A 17,200-nucleotide genomic window follows, 5' to 3' on the forward strand; every position below is an offset into this window, starting at 1 on the left:
AGTTAACAAACTCCAGTGTAGAGAAATAGTTTCACTTCTATCAGATTCAACTAGCAACACTAAGCACAAGACAAACTAAAAACCAAAGGTGCTTCACTGACACGTGATTGGACAACATAAAGTCATGAAATATGTCCGCAACCTTTCTACTCTGAAGTGTCTCTGGGGACACAGACTGTTGCTGACTCACTCAGGCACCCTCGCCTGCATTTATACGGTCATATATAATAAAACATAGACGTGGCCTGCATTTATACGGTCATATATAATAAAACATAGACGTGCATGTGTGTGTATCCTCCTTACCTTAGTCATATAGTGCCAGCCTCTTTACATGGGCAGGATTCTCAACTTCATCCAGTTCCTGCCATGTCTAACTCTGGCCTTTGTCTTCTACTCTCAATTGTGATTTCTATCCAACACCACAGCACAGACAAACAAAACTGCTCTGTCCATAAGAGCCTCACAGAATGTTTATCGTGGATCATCTCTGGCCACACCACAGCTCTTCCCCTGGTTTGCAGTTCAAAGCCTTCCTCCTACCTGTTGTGTCCGCCCCATCTCTCCTTCCTCTCTCCAGTCAGGCACCACTTGTGGCAGGACATGGAAGACCCACCATCCCCTTGCTGCTTGCACTTCCATGGATGATCTTTCAAACCCAAGAGCTTCATCTTTACTTGACCACGTTCTCAATGACACGTTCTCAAGGAATACACAGCATTTCCAGATCCCTACATCCAGTGGATTCCATCTACTTTGATGATTTAGGAATGTTTTAATCCTCAACATGTCCCCAGATAACCTGATAACTTGCCAACCTGTTTATTGGCCTTTATCAAAGAATTAATGTCCTCCTACCCAGCTTCCTACTCTAGAACCATGAGTCTTATAAAGTGTCATTTGTCATCATTCCCTATAGATTCTCTGACATTGTATCTACATATCCTTTGTCCTCAAGTCTGCTTGCTGACCAGGCAATAGAAACTCTGAATTAACATCCCATTCCCTAAGCATACTGTGTGCAATCCATTTTGTGAATAAAAATATGAAATTCTATGTGTGACCTAATTTTAAACACAATGTAAAATTTTAATAGTAATTGTCTAACATAGATATAGTCATAGTATCCTTCTACATTTTCTAAATGTACCACTTAAATTGTATATTTTCTAGAAATAGAAGCCAAACCACAGTGGACAGGGAACACAGAGGAATGTTGGCATGGGGGCTGGTGGGGTGTAAGTTAGCACACAGGACAAAGTCATACGTGTAAGAAAATGACACAAAATATACCACTGTATATGACAATAATAATAAAAAGTAAATATACTACATTGTATAACTTAGAAACAACTTCTTAAAGGAAGAAATAAAATGAAAAGTTAAAGGAAGGACACCATACCATGCAGCATTTGCATGTCGTGAAGACACCATTCCCACGTGTGAGGAAGGCTTGGGGACCACCCGGGCGCTGGGAAGTCGGTACAGGGGCAACTCTTCCTGTTCTCTTCTTTGGGTGACAGCTGGAAGATCTACGAGCACGCCAGGGCCTTGCAAGTCACTTGGAGTCATCATGCCTGAAGAATCCAGATGGTGGAAAACACAATACAGTCAGCAATTCAACACGGTGGTAAAGGTATGACCCTTCCCGCTAGGCGGTGGCTGACACCAACGTCTGTACATCAAAGACTTAAAGCCAGGCGGCGGCAAGCACCACTGAAAAGCAAAGCAAGGAAGGGCCAGAAGGAGGAAGGTCACATTTCCAGTGGTCCTTGGGGGGGTGGATGTGGGGGAACAAACAAAGGAACTAAACTAGGTACTCTATCAATATCACTAATTCATCAAAAGAACTCCCTTGCATTTTCTAATCTTACTGCAAAGTTTTCCTTTCTTGCCCCAAGCTATTCTGGCCACCAGCACTCTAGAATTTATTCATTTAGACAAAATGACCCCATTGAACAACTAAGAGTTCTTACAATTTGAAGGGCTTAGTTTAGAAACAGCAGAATTCTTTTATATCTGTTGACGCATTCTATTTTCACAGATAATTATAAGAAGGAAAGAACATTATTAATTATATTTTATGAAAGGGGAAATTCAGGTTAAAGATTTTGCTAACTTTTAGTTTGTACCAGCACAGGCAAGGGGGTGCACACATCCCACAGTGCATGTGTAGGTCAGAAGACAACGGGTAGAGACAAAGGGTAGGACTTGGTTTGCTTCCCAGCAAGTGCCTTCACCTGCTCGGTCATCTTGCTGACCCAATTTTGGATACCTGGCCACTGAACACAAATTATCATAATTTATTTCAAAGTTTACCTTTGTTAGGGTGGTAACACCTATGTGGGGGTGCTACACACAAGTGTGCACAGAGGTGTGCATGGGTGCACACGTGGGAAGGCAGAACAAGACATGGGCTCTCTTCCTCTACTACCTTCTGCCTTACTGTCTTGAGACAGGGTCTCTCCAGAACCGGAAGCTAACTGTTCCGTTAGGCTGGCCTGCCAGAGAGCCCTCAGGATCAGCCTATCTCGACTCCCAGTGCTGGGATTACAAGCACATATGCCCAGCTTTTTACACAGATGTTGGAGATTTTAGCTCAGGCTCTTGTGCCTGCAAGCAGGAGTGAGTCGTTGGTCAAGTTTCTGACTTTGATTCTTATTCTTTTGTTGTTGTGGTTGTTTGAGGGAGTCTCACTACACAGCCAAAGGGTAACCTCAAACCCACAAAGTTCTGTGCTTTCTAATTGTTGGGATTAAACATGAATATGTTGCCCACGGATGCCAGAAGAGGGCCTCAGAATCCCTGTGAGTAGAGTTTATAAGGGACTTATTTGTGGTGGGGCTGGAAACAAAACCTCATTATTTTTTTTAAAAATTTATTTATTATGTATACAGCGTTCTGCTTGCATGTATGCCTGCAGGCCAGAAGAGGGCATCAGATCCCCCATTACATGGTAGTTGTGAGCCACCACGTGGTTGCCAGGAATTGAACTCAGGACCTCTGGAAGAGCAGTCAGTGCTCTTAACCTCTGAGCCATCTCTCCAGCGCGTTATTTTTAATTTTTGAAATGCATTTTGTGCTGTGTGTGTACAGTGTACATGTGGCAGTCTCTTACTTTAATGCTTATTCTTTAAAGAATTAAGGTAAGACAACTTTCAGGAGTGGATTCTCTATTCCATCTTGTGGAAGGTCTTTGAGTTCCTGCTGCTTCGTGAGTGTCCAGCAATTCTTTTCTCTGCCTCCCAGCTCCCACAGGAGTACTGCATCACAAGGTCATGCAATGCATCTGGCAACTAATTTCAGGTTTTCAGGTTTACATGGCACGTGCTTTCACCTAAAGAGTCAGTGTGTGTGTGTGTGTGTGTGTGTGTGTGTGTGCGCGTGTGTGTGTCTGTGTGTGTTTGTGTTTGTGTGTATGTATGTATGTGTGCCTGTGTGTGTCTGTGTGTGTCTGTGTGTGTTTGTGTGTGTGCGCGCGCTCATGTACACTCTCCCTGCATTATCATCTATGTTGTTTATTTTGCATATGTATCTGTGTGGTGTGCAGGCATGTATGCATGTTCACGTGTGTGGCTGCACTCATGTGTTCATGTGTGGAGGCCTGAAGTGATGCAGTGTCCTTCTTGGTCCCTCTCTACCTTACAAAGGCTGGGTCTGTCTGAGCCTAGAGCTCACTGCTAAAGTGAGCCTGGCTACACAGCTCCTGAGGACTCAGTCTTTGTCTCCCATGCACTGGGCTCAGAGGTGGTTATCTGTCACCCGGCTTTGACATGGGTTCTAAGGAGCAGGATCCTGACCCTCACACTTGTGTGGCAAGCACTTTACCCACCAGGCTGTCTCCCCAGGCCTAGCCTCTTATACTTAATTTTGGTTTCTATTTCGAAGAGCTCGTGTAATGACCTCGAGGCACACTGGTTAAGGGGAGAGCAACGGCTTTGGCCTCCAGCCAGAGGCAGATTCCAGACAGGGCTGGGATGCGGCTCGTCCCCAGCACCACATGAACCAGCTGTGGGGTGCATATCCCACCACTCAGGAGGGAGAGGCAAGAGCATCAGAAGTGCACGGCAACCCCAGCTACATAGTTCGAGGCTACCTGGGCTATTTTCCAGAAAGCAGAGTAATTACAGACAAAAAGGCAGCATGATTGAAGAGCTGACTGAACAGTTCTGTGCAGTCAGCGGGGGATGGGAAAACTAGCAGGTCAAGCACTGGAGAACTTTGCTATCCAGGGAGGAGCCTGGCTTGCTGTGACAGGAACCAGTGGGGCCAGCCTCTGGAACCTATGAGCCATGAACTGAAAGAACCTCCCCACCCACCCCGACCCTGAATGACATTCTTCTTTGAAATTGGTATTCTTGAAGAAAATGTGAAACGCTACGATTTACAAAGTGTAGGTTTCAAGCCAAGGAGATGGGATGCTACTTTACAGGGCGGCATCACAGTAAATAATGCAGCACTTATCCAAGCAACATGAAACACGATACAGACTTTCACCAAGATTATTATTTGAGGGGCCCTGGCTCAGGGGAAGTTGCTTGCAACCGTCTGGTGACTGGAGTTCAAGCCCTAGAACCCAGGTGACATGACGGCAGGACAGTGCCACCTCTGACTCTTCATAAACAAATGCATGTGAAAAAGAAGTTGTTAAAGTTATTTGATTTGGACACTTGTTTTTAAAAAAGATTTCTTTCAGAAGTTAAGCCAGAGGTTATAATTTTTAAAAGGACAATGTATTTTATTCACCATCCTGCAAAATGTAAGGAGTCATAGGTGGCTGAGAGCTTCAAATACAGGCGTTTGTGGCTTTTAAATATTCACTCAACAAACGTACACGGAGCATCTACTACTTGCCAGAAAGTTCAAAAAATCTACAAAAGTCCTCGCAGCACAGAGCTACCATTCTAACGGTGAGACACGGAATGGACACCTGGACTGAGCTCAGAAGCCCTGAGCTCTAGGGAAGAAAACGAAGCAATCGGGGGACAGAGAAGATACAGGGACTTCAGACAAGTAGCCAGGAACTACTCACAGCTGCATCATGTATGTTAGGCACAGGAGACAGCATGAGGAGGGGAAAGGTGGAACTCAATAAATATTATGACTCCCCACCAAAAGTAAAAGCACCTCTACTCAGCCATAAGAAGTAGGATGGGAGCCAGAGGTGGGCGAGCCTGAAACCAAAACACAAGTGAACGTGGAAACACTGCAGCTGCAGCCCCCGAGTGGTCGCACCTGGCTTGACTCTAGCCTGCCCTGCCTGCCCTGGCCTAGCCTGCCCTGCCTGCCCTGGCCCTGCCTGCCCTGCCTGCCCTGGCCTAGCCTGCCCTGCCTGCCCCTGGCCTAGCCTGCCCTGCCTGCCCCTGGCCTAGCCTGCCCTGCCTGCCCTGGCCTAGCCTGCCCTGCTCCCTGCCTGCCCCTGGCCCAGCCTGCCCTGCTCCCTGCCTGCCCCTGGCCCAGCCTGCCCTGCTCCCTGCCTGGCCCTGGCCTAGCCTGCCCTGCCCCCTGCCTGCCCCTGGCCTAGCCTGCCCTGCTCCCTGCCTGCTCCTGGTCTAGCCTGCCCTGCCTGCCTGATTGCCCAGTCCCACTACCCTTACTGTGCTCAGAGCTCTTCAAAGATAAATCAGAAACCTCTCCCTCTTCCAACCTAACCTGGGGTGTTAGGACTAGGGTCCAAATAGTTTCCCCACTCTTCTCCATGCTTCCTGCCACAGCCTAGTCCTCGTCATGCAGTCTAAGTACTCTATAGCTTTGCCTGTGCCTCAGCCTCCTGACTTTCTTTTAATGGAGACCTTTATTCCAGACTCTAGGACTGCTTTGGATATCTGCTCTTTAACCCAACATAGGGAACCCCGGCTGCCTCCTTCACCTCCTCCTGTTTCCTAGAACATGTAAGATGGTGTAAGACATGTGTAAGACAGGCCACACGTGTCCTCTTTCTGTCTGCTCAATAAAGGAATCACTAAGGCAGGCTGAGGAGGCTGAGGCCCTTTCTAGAGGCCTGCACCTACAGTAACATCAGCTTACTCATCACTAGAGCAAATTCTACCCAATATGAACGCTCAGCTAGTCCGTCCTCGTGTCTGTGAGAACATGAGGGATTTTACACCAAAGGCCTTCCTTGAGTCTCTAGAAAACTGGAACTGACTTGTCAGTCAGACAATCCGTCCCATCTTTTCCTGTGGATGCCATCCATTGAAGACCTGTCTACTAAATGACAACTCCTTTTGCTTCTGGTCTTGATCAAGTGTCAAAACAGCAGAGATACGGGGAATAGAATTATCATACTCAGATGTCTTCCCCATCTCCAGACACTTTCATTGCCAACTGCTGGGACCCCATTCCTGGGTGCTGGTCAAAGCAGACCTGACAGCTCCGGGGGTTGCCTGTGCACCTCCACTCAATGCACGGGGGGAAGCAGGACCCAGGCAGAGAAGGTGAGCACAACAAAGGTTCCACTTGCCAAGCAATCTCTCACACAGTCCACTGCTGTGCTGTGAGAGTTACCTCTTCTCATGCCTGTTACCAGGGTCTGCTGCCCACTGCCTCCCCTCTGGCCCTTTGCCAGCACTCGAATGCCCATTTCTCACCTCTCACAGTGTTTGACACATACTTTATAGAGCTGTTCACCCTGTGCTCCCAGCACCCACCAGCCCATAAAACAAATCATGTCCTGGAGGCCTACGCAGTCGTTAGGCAATGGCTGAAATGGGCACAGAGGTTATAAAAACAGGGAGGTTATAAAAAAGGCCCCAGGATAAATGGAAGTTAACGCTTACAGACGAGGAATGGGGAGAATTTTCCAAACCTTTATACACGGTGAGGTGATTGTAGACCTCAGCAACAGAAACCAAGCAAAGTGAGCTGAGGTGTTAAACAGGCACACAAGCAGCCTGCTGCCTGCCCACCTGACGAATACTATGTCTGCGCACACGGTGAGAACTGAGCCCATTCGTGACAGCACTCGCCCTCCAGAAGCTTCGCCTACAGCGAGGACTAGACTGGAAATGGGTACATAGGACGGAAAGCCATCCAGAGTGGGCGGTAAGATGGAAATGGAGTTGTTTCTTCCGGGAGTCTTGGGATAACTCATTTACAAGTTTGTTCTCACACTCCATGGACTGTGAGTGTTTTAAAGAAACCACATTATGCTGGTGTGGTTGGTTTTTTGTTTTGTTTTGTTTTTTGTTTTGTTTTTTTTTGCCGCTGTTTTCTGTTGGTGAGGACACCACCATGTGCTCTACTGCCACTTAGTCACATCCAAAGTCCAAAGTCATCATTTTAGATTAGCCATAAGGTCATGAATAGCCTGTTACACACAGGCTATCAATAGATGATTTCAAAATTAATTGCTCTATAAAGGTAAGATGGCTTGTTGCTGATAGAGTGGGCTTGTGCACTGCAGATTTGAAAGGGATTCTCAAACTCTCAGATCTAGTCTTTCTTCTGCCAGAGGAGAGAGAGGCTTGGAGAGGCTACCAGCAGATCAGCGACTTACTACAGAGCAGCCTGGTATTCAAGTAGGGTCTGTTGCTTGCTGAGCAAAGCTCTCAAGAGGAAAATGAAAATCTGAATTTTATCAACTTGGTATGCATGTTTGCTGAGACATCTATCAGCCCACATCACTGTCCTCCTAGCTGGGATGAGCAACCAAGCAATATTGTCACGTCTGTCACGGCATCTCCTGGCACCTGTGCTTATAAATGGTTTCTGAGTGAGGACAAGTCCACAACACATGACTTTAGCAGCAGTCCCCAAGTGATATTTTTAAGAATAACTACATATGGCCTTGTAAAGTTGAACGGTGTTCCCCCAACTCCTCTGTGAGAATCTACAGATGGTTTCTGGGAGAGGGGATGTTAGTTTCTTCAGTAATGCAGTCACCAACAAGTTGTGTATGCCCCCATAAAGAATGCCCCACCTGTGCTTCTTTAAGAAACCCTAATGAACGTCACTGGATCACTGGTGAAGAGATGACATGAAAATAAAAAGGGGACAAGTTGGAAAGAGGAAGAGGATCAATGAGTAACAGGGAGCAAGAGGTAATGGAGATGAATGTGGCCAAAGACATCACATATCTGATTGGAAACGCCGTAATAAAACTCAATTCTGTATAATTAATATAGAGCCTTTGAGATTAGGACTTAAACCCTGGGGGGGTTGTTTTCATGCACAGTCACACAGAAGCATTGTTGGGGGATTTGATTTAATGATAAGAAGCTGAATGAAAGTAAAGAAGGGCGGAAGGGAGGAAGGGAGAAAGGCAGAGAGGAAGGACAGCAAGGTCCCAAGCAGTGCCCAGCAAGACACATACAAAACAACTGCGGTGGCCAGGCCAGTGTGCGCTGTGACCAGGCCAGTGTGCGCTGTCCACTCTTATCATAACCGTGGGCGAGGAAGTCCTTACTAACCAGAGGCCCATGGAAATGGGGTGAAGTTAGAAAGTAGATCTCCTGCAGGAGAGATAAAAGCTATGAGCCTGAAAAGGGGCAGACTCATCTGAGCTACGGTTCCTTAGTGAAGTCCTGCTCTGGTCACACAGAGGGCCACCCAATGTCAGCACTGCATGGCTTTATCCACCATCAGGCTCTGTCCTGGGGCTCTACACAACAGTCTTGACCTCACGGCCAACTGTCATCAAGTTCTAAAGCTTTCTCGTGATACATGAGACGTCACAGCCAAGCGCGTTCTGCCAAGCTGGTTCCAGCAGCAAAGACCTGCCCAGTGGCCCCGAGTCCCGATGTGATGTCACAATAGTCTCACCCGGGATCTCAGGATCAGAGCAAAAGTCAGTACTTCACTGTGAGATGGATAAAAGTAGGTGAAGGTTGATACTCTGAGTTGGCAAAGAGGCATAACACTTTCAGAATTCTTTAATGGAACCTAAGTTATTAATGTACTAGAATCAACTATAATTTATGGTTATGAAAATACTTCATGAATGTTTCAACTATGCACCCCTTTATTAATATTTAACAGCTCCATCCAGTGAGCTGGCAATTCCACTTAATAGCATCGGAGACTTTAACATATATCAGTAGAGACGCAGTTCACGTAAAGAGGAGCCTCACTTCCAGTCTATGCTGTAGTACAAAGCAGAATGAGACAGAGCATGTGTAGCCCTCTCCATACACAGAAATTCAAAGATCAAGTTGAAATTCTCAGCCAACCTTGTCCCAAGACAGGTGAAGTAAGTTTTAAGTTCAAAAGATCATAGTGAGGAGAGGGAAGGGACTGGAGGGCCAGAAGGTAAGCAGGAGTCAACGTAATTATGGTTTAATCTCAAAACCTTAAAAGCAGCAAGCCGGATGTAAGTGTGACAGTATAACACACTGTACACAAAGCAAAGCACAAGGACCACAGATACCCTAACAATGCTCACAAACCTAAATCCAGCCCGTGGCTCACTAGTGAGTGAAGATGTTCCAAGTCATCAAATCGGCCGTGCTGACCATTTCCTTCAGAGGAGGGCATGGGCGGCCGGGAGTCAAGGCCAAATGTTTCTTCCATCTTGAAAAGAAAGAAAACCAGAAATTCAGCATATTAAAGCAGCAGTGAGAATGCCACAATGTTGTTCAAACCAGACATGGATACAATGGATAACTGGGGCTTCGAGCTGCTGTGCCCGCACTTGTGCCCACACCCCCTGTACCTCCCCCTTCCCCCACCCGCATGGGGTTTATTCTCCCATGACTTGCAACAAACGCTGCCTAGACCTGCAAACCTGGAGAGTTAGGAAGAGTTTTGTTTATAAGCATTAGCAAATGAATACAAGTGAGCATAACCCATAACAGACAAAGACAAACAAACCACAAACTGGCTGTCAATCAAGCCACTTGGTGATATATGGCCTCCTAGATGTGTGTGTTCCTAAGACATTGCTATTTCTCGGCCTTTGCTCTGCTCCCCTTGCCCTATTATTTTCTTTGCTTGCTGTATACCTATTTTCATCTTCCAGACAGGATCTCACTGACTGACCCAGGTTGGCTTTGAACTCACAGCCTTCCAACAACTGGACTCATAGGCATACACCAGATGCCTGTCAGTCAGACCGGCCCAAAAGAGAACTTAGAGATTGCCAGACACTGCTGATAACTTAGTGTGCTTTCCTCTCGCCTTCCCTCCCTGGCCATGTGTTTTACGGATTTTTAAAGGCAGACTGCTGGAATGCTAAAACACTAGGGCCTTCTCCGAAGCCTTATGTTAAATCAAAATACTCAAAGAGGTTAAGTAGTGAGACACAGGCTTTAATTCGAATGCACTTGAAACACAGCAGGGACAAAAGGATCGTTTTGAACTTCAAGCTGTTTCCTACAAGAAGCAGGAATCGAAATCCCCTCGTGAAAGACATTGTCCCTGAAGGGAAAGAGAATGCCACATCTCTATCTTCAAGGATGGGCAGCAGAGGCGCCAAGCCTCTCTCTCCCTATCACTGAGTAGCACTTTCACAGCTTAGTCGTCCTCCGCAGTCAGTCGGTCCCTGAGGGACTGACCCCACCTGTTCTGGGTCCTCCCTTACGAGGCCCCCATGCTACAGAAAGCTATGAAGTAAGTGTGCATGCTTTTCTCTTGTTTATCTATTTTAGTGTAATTTAATTTCAGGGCCCTGCAGCCTTGGAAACAGGATTTGTCTGGCCCCACATCTCCCGAGTAGAGGAGTTAGGAGGCAGGCCTCAGTGGCAGGTCTCAGTGAGGCATGCAGGACACGGAAACAGTGCCTAAATGAAGGACACTGGTGGCCGGAAAGAAAAGGTGCAGTACAACGTTTCTAGATAACCCACTTATAGAAGGTTCATTTGTAAACTATAAATTGAGCCCTTCTTAAGCACTGAAACTACTGACTCCTTGACCTTAGACTTCTCAGCCTCAGAAGGATAATAAATTTCTGATGTTAACCTCCCCCAGAAAATGGTATGTCTGTTGTAGCAGCCCAGACAGAGAACACAAGTTGTCATAAATTTCTATAAGCATAAATTTAAAAAAGTTTTTTATATAAAGATTTATTGTCGAGAAGGAAGAGAGGGAGGAAGAGGGAAGATTATAAACATGCTTACCATATAGATATATTAATTAATTTAAGATTAGCGTTTTAAAAACTTTGGTCTTACTTTTCCAAGCTCTGTAATGTGGTCCAGCTCTGTAACTCATCTGAGCTGGCCTCGTTTGTGATCCTTTGCTTCCAACTCCTGACCGTTAGAATCACAAAACTGTACCAGGACACCAGGCACTACTGCTGATTTTTTATTGTTGGAGATTTTGATTGTTCAAAGTGAAGAAAGTTTATATTTTCTAATGATTCACTTTCTATAGAATTATTATAGTCAGTCTTTGGATCTAGAGAGATAGCTTGGCAGTTAAGAGCACTGACTGCTCTTCCAGAGGTCCTGGGTTCAATTCCCAGCAACCACATGGTGGCTCACAGCCATCTGTAATGAGATCTGACACCTCTTCTGGTGTGTCTGAAGACAGCTACAGTGTACTCACATAAAACAAATAAATCTTAAAAAGAAAATAGCCAAACTTCAGTGGTAGAGAACGTATTCTGAGAACTGCCATGCTAATTCCTGACAGCTTCATCAAACAAATAATGGTCATAGACGAGAATGTAAAGTCAGGTGGCCACCGGAGCCTGCAGTGCACTGCCCACCTCTAAATCACACAGGTCTGAGAAGTGGTATGACTGCGGGACTGGAAGAGAAGCAACAGTAACTTCCCAAAGGAAGGAAAGGAGTGGACGGAAGGCCTGGGGTACTCAACGAGGAAACATTTTGCAATAATTTTGGATTTTAGTAAAGAAGATTCAAATTTTATTCTCTTTGATTTTATTTCACACGTATGAGTGCTTTGTCTACATGCTTGCTTGTACACCTTGGTGCCTGTCTGATAGGTACTGACACTGAGCCCAGGTCCTCTGATAGAGCAACCAGTGTTCTTAACTGCTGAGCCATCTTCCCAGCCTCCAGGAAGCAAATTTGAAAGGTTAGACCTTTAGAAAATTGATTTTGGGTTTTTATTCCTCTACAAATAGAAGGGAAAAAAGACCCCATCGTTATGAGATAAATAATCCAGAAGCAAAATCAAAACAAAAACATAAACATAAACAAAAAAATCAAAACCTTTAAAAAATGGGCAGATGGTTGCAAAGTAGGTTTTCCCACAATATACATAGGGGGTCAACGTAAAAAGATGCTTAACATCACTAACCACTAAGTAACAAAATGCAAATCAAAGTCATAACAAGATAGGTGTGCTGGTGCATGTCTGTAATCTCTGAGGCCTAAGGCGAGAGAACGTGGAATTCACAGCCAGCCAGAGCTGCTTGGAATCTGAAATGCCCCCTGCAGGCCATAAAGTGCCTGCAGCGATACTCTGAACACCGAAACCTCCAGGAAGCAGGGCCTAGTAAACAGCAGCTGGTCACTAGGCATGGGCCTCGTAGGGTTCCGGTCACCTCTGGTTCCAGCCTGTGTTCTCCGTTCCCTGTTCACTGCCACTGAATAAGCTTCTCCCACATTCCTGCCACCAAGAACTGTTCTCACCATTTTGCATTCCCTGCAGTAGTAAACAGGTAGAAATCCCTTTGAAGCCATGAGCCAAGGTAACCCCCTCTTCCTTTAAAATTTCTGTTGGGCAGTCATCACCTCGCACAACAGGACAGTAACTAAGGCACTGGAACATAAGCACGTCGCCATCTCAAAACTAATCCCACAGTAGGGCACAATTGCTACTCACAAACAGGAATCTGAAAAAGTCAGACAAACCAGCATTAGCGAGGGTGTGACAAGGCTGGACACTGGACACTGCACAGTACAATGCTCTGGCAAAAACTAACCAAAGCCCTCTGGTCACATCACAGTGAGATCGGAACCAGAGAATGAGGAAAGGATAGGAGCGGTGTTTGCCTGTCAGAGACAATGTCTAAGGGCTTTGCTCTTTGTTGGTTTAAAGTCAGGGTCTAACCCAGCACTGACTTCAAATTTACTATAGAGCAAAAGCTGGTCCTGAACTCCTAATCCTCTGCCTCCACCTCCCATATTTTGGGGTCACCTGGCTCATATACTCCATGTACCCACCACGCTCAGCTATTTCTAACATCTTCCAGTGGGAACACCCAGGCTTGACATGCCCCAGGAACACGCACATTTCATTTACAATGCTTGGTATCTGTTAGTTCTGCAAACGTTCAGACAAGGCACTTCTAACAGAACGCTTGCCTGATAATCATCTCCATTAATAAGCTGGGCCAACTACGGCTTTAGGACTTCAAGAGAAGGAACTTCATATCCAATGAACTGTAACCATAAATTCTTCTCTTTTACAAACTCACTTTAGACTCTTGGAAATGCTTACTGATCCCTATGACCTGTGCATTCACATTCTGTCACTCCCAAAGAAACACCAGTTTCCTTTGAAGAATCTCTGGTTGTGATTTAGTTTGACAACCCAAGAGAACCAAAACAGGTCATGAGCAGGTATTTATATGCCAATATTTACAGCAACATTATCCAAGAACAATAGGGTGGAGGACTGGAGACACCGCTCTACTGAGGGCTGGACTGATCAACCTAGGCTTCCCCTGGGTCCCTGGTGTATAGAGAAGAAAAGTGTTTGGCAAACCTAGTAATAGCCTGGCCCCGGGCCTTTAAGGGCTCCCCCTTCCCACACACACACCTTGAGGCACTGATGCACAGAGAAGAAACACAGCCTTCTCTAAAAACAGGAATATGCTTGGCAGAGCAGGTCATGGCCTGAGGCCAAGGCCTTGGGGAAACTGTGGCTTCAGATCCCAAGAACCCAATCTTCCCACCATATTTGGCCATGGTTATCAGTCCCAAGACTGCTGTATGGTAGATTTATAATGCTCTCGAGATGCCGTGCTGCCCTTGTGAAACTTGTTTAATTAGCTTCCCACTGACTTGGTCCCGTTGTATGACAGACTCAGCTTACTCTGCCCCACTTCTCTCCTCGAAACAGAACATAAGGTGCTGTACTTAATAGGCTTACTTGACCTAAGTCATAGCTTGTACAAACCTGGTCTCAAACTTCCTTATCTTCTCCATCGTCTATCATCGCTTCCGATCGCCTGGTCCCCTTTCTGAGGGCCCTGTCGCTGAGGATCGACTTGCTGGCCCAGGTCACGGCTCAGTAGTTAAAAGCACATATGGCCATTTCAAAGGACCCTGGTTCAGTAGCCAGCGCATATGTGGAAAGCCGAAATGTGCCACGTGAGAGACAACTCTCAGATGCTGCGAGTTGCTACACAGATGACTTAAGCTACAAACACCATACATTCTGCAGGTACAAAAAGACACCATTCTTTAGAACTTCCCTTACAGGACTAAAAGCGGCAGCTTTGGCTGGCTGGATGACACAGGCCTAGGACCTCAGCCCCTGAGAACCGAGGCAAGTCCATTTCAAGGTGGACGAGAGCCTGTCCTACGCAAGCATGTCTCAAAAAAACAAAACAAAACAAGACAGACAAACAAACAAAAATCCCACACGCAAAGGCAGGGGTGAGGGCTATGCCAAGGAGCCACTTGGGGGAACAAGCTGTCACCGGTCCAGGAGGCTGGTCTACTCTCATAAAGAACAGCAGTCCTAAGACCCACTCCAGCCGGAAGGTGGCGGCCCCTCTGCACCCTCACAACTTCACTGTGATTTCTAAACAAACCAATGTGTTCTACCCACAGAAACCCTTTCTAATTCTCCACGAATGCCGTCTCTCACTTTACCAGATACTCTCCGAGATCTGATCTTAAAGGGTCAGAAGAAAAGATTTTCCACTAATACACACACAGAGGGTAAATGAGGTGAGGTGGTCTGACATACATGAATGAACCTTGAAGAGCTTACGCTCAATGAAATAAGCCAGGCATAGAATGGTAGTTATCACAGCTTCACTTCTACAAAGTACTCAAATTCTTAAACAGAAGATAGAGTTACAGCTAGTGCCAGGGACGGGCAAGGGGAGGGCATGTATTAATCAATGGGCTCGACATTTCTGTGAAGGAAGCTAAGGTTCTGGAGATGGACAGAGATGGTGGTCACCCAATAGTGTAATGGTATTTACCATGACAGAAGCAATAATGGTCCTCAACCCTCTTCCGGACACTAAATGGGTGCTAAGAACTACATGTTCCTAACACATTTGAGTATAGTTTTAAATCCTCTCAGGGGTTGTAACGTTGTATCATCTATGTTAATAGTATAGGTTGGATAGCTTAGTTTATTCCTAAATCTGAAGAAAGTTCCTACATTACACAAGTGGACAATTCCATATGTGACGTCATATGATGGAATACAGGCCACTGAAAATGCTGTGCAGTCAGCTTCAGGTTCAAGACGTGCATAAGAAACGACAAACATGGATTACATGATAAGGAATGATTGTACGATAAGGAATGATTCCATGATCGGGTATGATTCCATGATAAGGTATGATTCCAGAGGTCCATCAGTTTGAACAGTGGGCAAGTAAAGATCCAAGCCCACTCCACCATTAATAGAATTAATAGAAAATCAAGTGGTAGTAGTTCAGAGTTTATTAGAGCTGAAACAATCTTTATCAATATATCCTACAACCATAAACCATATAATTCAATGTGAATTGGTTAAGTGTAGAGGAAATAGTATGAACACATATTGGCTATTTTAATTTATAACAACATTAACAGCATGTGTGAAAATGGACCGCCAGTCCTCTGAGCTGATTTTTATTTGAGATCTAACTTATTCCTTCTACATAAGAAAATGGTCCTAACAAGCAAGAATGCCTAGAATAGAGAATTCAGTAAGGGAAGCAACAAAGAGGTCGTCGGCCCCTGCACTGGTCAGGATGAGATGTCCCAGTGGCTCAGATGTTTGAGCACTGGCTCCCTGGCTGGTGGTGCTGCTGGGCAGGTTAGGACATGGGGCACTGCAGGAGGAGGTAGGCCGCCTGGGCAGAGCTCCGAGGTTTCCAAGCCTGGTACTCTTCCCGTTTCCTCGCCAACCCCCATCTTCTAGATACAGCCAGCGTGTAGCTAGCTGTACTTGCTGCCGTCATGGTCTCTAACCTTTTAGAACTCTAAACCCAAATACATTCTTCTGTAACTCACTTTGGTCATGTGTGTTTTTAAAGCAAGACAAAGTAACCAATACGGGCAACTATAAACCAGTCCAGAAATTAAAGTGCTTGTCCTCCAAACCGTGAGCACTGAGTACGGTCTTGAACAAGCCTCAATAAAACCACTTTACCAAACGCCCACAGTATTGGTTAGATATGATTGTCAGCTTGGCACCCAGAGTCACCGGAGAAGACAAAACCTCACCTTTAGGACAGTCCTAAGGATCCCGGCCCGTGACATGGCTGAAAGGGCCCAGCCCATGCTGGCGGCACCATCTCTAATCAGTTGGTCTGGACTGTACCAGAAGCTAGCAGAGTAGGAGCCCGAGAGCAAGCCAATAAGCAGTATTTCAGCTTCACTTTTTGCTTGAGTGGCTGCCTTGTCTTACCCTAGTGATAGGCTATGACCTAGAAGTGTAAGCTGAAGCCAGCACTCCCTGCCAAGGCTGACTTTGGTCAGCGTTTACCATGGAAGCCAAGAGCAAACTAACAAGTACAAATTAAAGAACTGCCTTACCTCAAACAAGCTACACAGGAAATTGGAGTGACCTGAAAGTGACTGTTGTGAACATAGACAGGAAATATGCAGAAGATTTAACCTGATACAACGTTTGAGACATGACTTTGGACTACACGTATCCAGTAACTGTTCTAAATATGTTTGTCTAGTTCACCCCTTGCCTTAAATGTTTAAATAGCAACATGGACCAGTATTTTAACTTGTCTTTTATTTAAATGAATAGGAGTTTTCTATTTATGGAAAAAAGCAGCCAAAACAAGAGTATGTACACGTTCAGCAATCTCTGGTTCCAGTGTGCTTATCTCAGTGGACATCCAGTGTGAACTGAACACTGAGGATCTGGGGAAGGGCTGTCAGAGAAAGCTATTGTCAGTGGGGGATACCAGGCAACGGTGTCACTGCTCTCAGCACCACTTACACATTAAAAACATCTGCACCCTGGTAGACTGCCCAGAACCCTCTGTGGCTGGGCATCTTTGAGGCTGCATCAATTGCTAGGGTAGCACCTTGCCCAACAGAACAAAGCCATAGGATCTGCATGAGGAACAGAGGGAAAACGTCCATGGGAGGCAAGG

At 45.8% G+C, this 17,200-nt stretch overlaps 1 protein-coding gene across 3 annotated transcripts in view; it reads right to left on the minus strand.

Annotated features, from left to right (window-relative positions):
* The window catches only part of Patj (PATJ crumbs cell polarity complex component), a 273,878-nt gene that overhangs the window by 171,258 nt on the left and 85,420 nt on the right, over positions 1-17,200 (minus strand). For all 3 annotated transcript variants that reach the window (XM_032901821.1, XM_032901815.1, XM_032901812.1), the window contains exons 20-21: positions 9,387-9,510; positions 1,403-1,577 (exon numbers count right to left, since the gene is read on the minus strand). In XM_032901821.1, the coding sequence (XP_032757712.1) occupies positions 1,403-1,577; positions 9,387-9,510 (299 nt within the window). The remainder of the gene's footprint in view (positions 1-1,402; positions 1,578-9,386; positions 9,511-17,200) is intronic.

This window comes from Rattus rattus, chromosome 1 (assembly GCF_011064425.1).
Source record: "Rattus rattus isolate New Zealand chromosome 1, Rrattus_CSIRO_v1, whole genome shotgun sequence".
In the NCBI taxonomy this organism is placed as follows: domain Eukaryota; kingdom Metazoa; phylum Chordata; class Mammalia; order Rodentia; family Muridae; genus Rattus; species Rattus rattus.